The sequence below is a fragment of the Labeo rohita genome, chromosome 4, assembly GCF_022985175.1.
Source record: "Labeo rohita strain BAU-BD-2019 chromosome 4, IGBB_LRoh.1.0, whole genome shotgun sequence".
Lineage (NCBI taxonomy): Eukaryota > Metazoa > Chordata > Actinopteri > Cypriniformes > Cyprinidae > Labeo > Labeo rohita.
Genome location: NC_066872.1, coordinates 18,499,869 through 18,503,926, shown reverse-complemented (window position 1 = coordinate 18,503,926; position 4,058 = coordinate 18,499,869). Strand labels below are relative to the sequence as shown.

At 36.4% G+C, this 4,058-nt stretch overlaps 1 protein-coding gene across 1 annotated transcript; it reads right to left on the bottom strand.

The window, feature by feature from the left end:
- Positions 1–803: 803 nt before the first annotated feature.
- On the bottom strand, positions 804–3,333 carry LOC127164250 (uncharacterized). The gene is made up of 2 exons (XM_051108089.1): positions 3,257–3,333; positions 804–1,579 (listed from the first exon to the last, which is right to left on the bottom strand). The coding sequence occupies exon 2, from the start codon at positions 1,566–1,568 to the stop codon at positions 891–893; it is 678 nt and encodes a 225-aa protein (XP_050964046.1). The 5' UTR covers positions 1,569–1,579; positions 3,257–3,333; the 3' UTR covers positions 804–890.
- Between the last annotated feature and the right edge of the window lie 725 nt (positions 3,334–4,058).

Here is a 4,058-nt window from a genome sequence, read left to right as displayed (position 1 = left end):
AACAGAAGAAGTGTGTCTCATTTTGCTTCATATAGTGAATCAATTTATCACAAAAACAAGCTCAGTCACTAGCAAGCAGTGTTGAGAGAAACTGAGCTTCATGAAACTTGCATCGCAAAATGATTCACTGTTTTGAATCCCTTGAATCAGCACATGCTGACAACACTGCTGCTCAAAACTATGTAAATGTAACAGAAACAACAAATACAAACGTGTAATGACAACTTTTATAAACCAACTGCAAATGCTTCATGAAAGTGGAATCTATTAAATTTAATCTACAAATCAGTAAATACTAAATATAAATGTTATATAGCCTTGTCATATCAGGCCATTTAAGACCATCAGCAACAAGCAAACATGTAATGACAACTTCTACAGACCACCTCTAAATGTTTTGAAAGTTAAATCTATTAAATATAACCTACAAATCATAAAATACTAAATTTAAATCTTAATGCAAATGTGAACCTTGTGTATAATTTGTGCCCTTTTATTCATTTGAATGCTAGTTTTGCTTGTTTCTGTCTTATCGGGTGATTTAATATAGCTCCCATTCTGACTCCTTACCAGTGCTGACTGCTGAACTAGGGAGCTGATTGAGATGCACCCAAAGATTTTGTTGGGGTTTATTTTTTTCTGTCTGTTAGTTGGCAACATTGTTAACAGGACAAAGTGTGCAAAAAACAGAGTAAAAGTCGTGGTGAAGTGAATGAGATCCACAGTATTATAAAGATGGTGTTTATTAAAGAGGAGAGTGAAATCATGAAGAATAAATAGACATTCATAACATGTTGGTTTTCATTTTCAAAACTGAACTCACCCATTTGATCCTTATTAAAAAGTCCAGCTCTACAGAAATAGAGATATGAAAATAATACAGAAGTAGCCTAGATGTTTTCAGATATGATGGTGACGTAGGCTTCCACTTCACTCAGAATGTCATTGTAGGAGTCACAGGGTGGCTTCAGGACAGAGAGCACATCTTCCACTAACACTATGGCTTCATCCAGGCTCCTCTGCTGGTTCCCTTGTTTACACAAAAGCTCACTGATTCTTGCACTGCTCTGCACTAATTCTCCCAGAGCCAAAGACAGAACAGACTGGAGTTCACACTGTTCCACTGGAGGCATTACACTCTCCAGATCACTGTTTGCCAGTCGAACAGTGACTAGAGGACCGAAGACATTCCCCAAGAGTCCCAGAGTTTCCTGATGCAGATCCTTTATCACTGCAGCCTTGACTTTTTGTGAGACTCCAGATAAAGCAATCTGGTCATATAGAGCAGGTTCAATGCTCTTACGGACATGTTTGTCCTCCCTCTCTGAAGCATCAAGGATTAGGCGCATTACATCTCTCACCCTGGTGCAGTTTTTCTCAATACTTTCACTTTCATCTGCTGAGACTGCAGGGGAAGGGCTTTGCTCCAGGTGGGTATTGAATATAACCAACAGCCTGTTGGTGATGTTGAAGTATTTGTGCACATAGTGGTGGAGGGTCTGGGTGGACCTTATCAGCTCTTCTTTCTTGAGTTCATCTTTCTTGGCAAAGGACGAAAGAGACAGCATTCTGGTGGCTTCTGTTGATAAAGAGGACACACAAACAAACAAATCAATTACATTGCATTTTAATCTTGTCAAATGCAAAAAGTTTTCAAAAAATGTAATTATGTTTTGCATTGAATGTAGGTTTAATAAAAAAAAAAAAAATCAGGAGACATTGGTAAATGTTGTTAAACTATTTATTTCAGTGAACAGAGAAAGATGTTAAGATGATACACAATTTAACAAACACCTTAAAAATGATTTATTACATTAAGTATGATTATAAGTATGAATATAGAGCTTCATTGGTGAAATGATAAAGAGAATGCATATCTTACTTTTTTTTTTTTTTTTTACGGTAAACTTATGGTATATGTGGCTTAAAGTTAAACAAATGATTTTTCCACATCATAATTTAATCTCTTATTCATCTTATATTTTGTTCACTCATCTCAATTCTTTTTCTGACCTCTGTTATGCTATCCTGGTATTTCACAGATGCTGGTTTGAATTCTTTCAAAGCTTCATCATACTCTTTCAGGGCTTTCTCAAGTTCATTACGCTCAATACTCCCTAGAATGGCCCCGACAATCATATCAATCCCCATAAACACCACCCCAAGTGCAACTCCAGCTGCAAGCCCTGTTGCAAATTTAGCAAAACTGGATGTTATGTTTGTCAGAATTGTTCCATTTTTAATTAGCCAATTAACTGCAACAATGGAAGCTGAGCCTCCAACACCACAAACATCATAAACAGCTTTTCTGAATATTTGATAGTCATTAACAGACAGATTCTCGTTTCTCAGTTTCTCATACAGTGTCGGTTCCAGCTTCTCCTTCAGCTGCATGTCAATCTTCTCCACTTCTGCCTGGATCTCATGTATGCATTCAATGATTACATCACAGTTCTCCTTCACAGTAGCTTTCTCGTTCAGGGTGATCGGACTGAAAGACCAACCTAAGTGCTTCTTAAGAGTCTCGGTGAGTTGGTTAGTGGCTCGGAAGTTGTTTTCCATCAGATTTAGAAGCTCTTGATTTTCCGGATGAGCTTCTCCCTTCTTTCCGGATTTCCAGGATAGAAGATATCACTCCAATTCATTGTTCTTTTTTATATTGGGGTTTTGAAATAAAGAGAGAAACAATAGTTAAGAAATATTTGATGTGTGATTGTGATAAATATTGATAAATAGTGATCCAAGTGATTGTGATAAATAGTAATTATTAAGATTCCATTTACATTAAGGCAGTGAAACAAATGAGAGTTCGCATTCCACTGATAGAAAAATCAAGATTGAAAATATGTGATTTCCTATTAAGAAATGGAATCAGAACTGACAGAGAGAGAGGGCCATTTTTACAGTGTTACATTTATAAAGTGACAAATGTGTGTACCTAATTCAAACATATGCCTTAGACAGATATGTGATAGTCTTACTTAAACAAAACCCTTGGACAGCTTCTAAAGATTTAATTCCATGATTGCACTTTTACCATATTTTTATATGGCAGAAATAGTATGCTATTCCAAATTCAGCCTAGGTCTTCCTCTGAAGCTCATATTGCCCTAACAGAAGTTCGATCCAGGCTGATGCAAAACAGCTGATACCATTTATTCTGCAGGGCACTTCACTAGCCTCAAAAGATCAACATATTTAACTTAAAGTTAATTTAAATGTTATAAAATACATTGGGGAATTTTTTCTTGCCTACCTGGATTTATTTTGAAGACCTGAAGACAGTCTGAGCTGTAGCTTGTGCTGCTGCTGGTTTTGATGCTCTTGGGTGGGTGATACTGATCTCAGCATGTAACACACTGCTTACAACAACACATTCCTGAAACTCACTGGACAGAAGGCAATTGCTTACAAAGCATGAATTTGCTTTATCACTTTCAGTATGACACATACACGTCCATAGTTTTTTTTAAGGTTATTATATTTTCTGTGCTAACCTAACTCAGTATCTATTTAAATTTAATAAAAGTTTAAATTACACACACACACATATTTATATATATATTTATATATGTTTCACTGATCACAGCAACAATCATGACAAATCAAGCTGCAGTCATTGTAAATGGCTTAATTGTTATTAAGTTGAAAAAGCCAACTTACTGATAACTAGGGGTGTAACAATACATGTATTCGTATGAAATTTTGCCAAAACTATCTTCTCTGGAACAAATAATAGATTAATGAGACCAAATTTGACTAGAAAGAACTGTTGTATAAATGTTATGTTGTTGTTAATGCCATTATTTTAACATTTCTGTTGTTGTTCCATATATATATATATATATATATTGTAGCGGGTGAAGAAGCATACAACTCGGATATCGTGCGAAGAGAGCCCCGGAGGGTGGATTTTATTTACAGGTTGCAGTGAAAAACGAAAGTAGCGGTGCAAACGGGTGAATGCTTCGGTTAGCTTTGGAGACATTTCTCACCTCCTCTCTGTCAGACGCCGCTTATATGGGCTGGGTCTGATTGTGAGCAGCCGTGTCCGATCG

Coding starts and splice junctions, on each gene's coding strand:
- LOC127164250 (XM_051108089.1), bottom strand. CDS start 1,568: ATGCTGTCTCTTTCGTCCTTTGCCAAGAAAGATGAACTCAAGAAAGAA.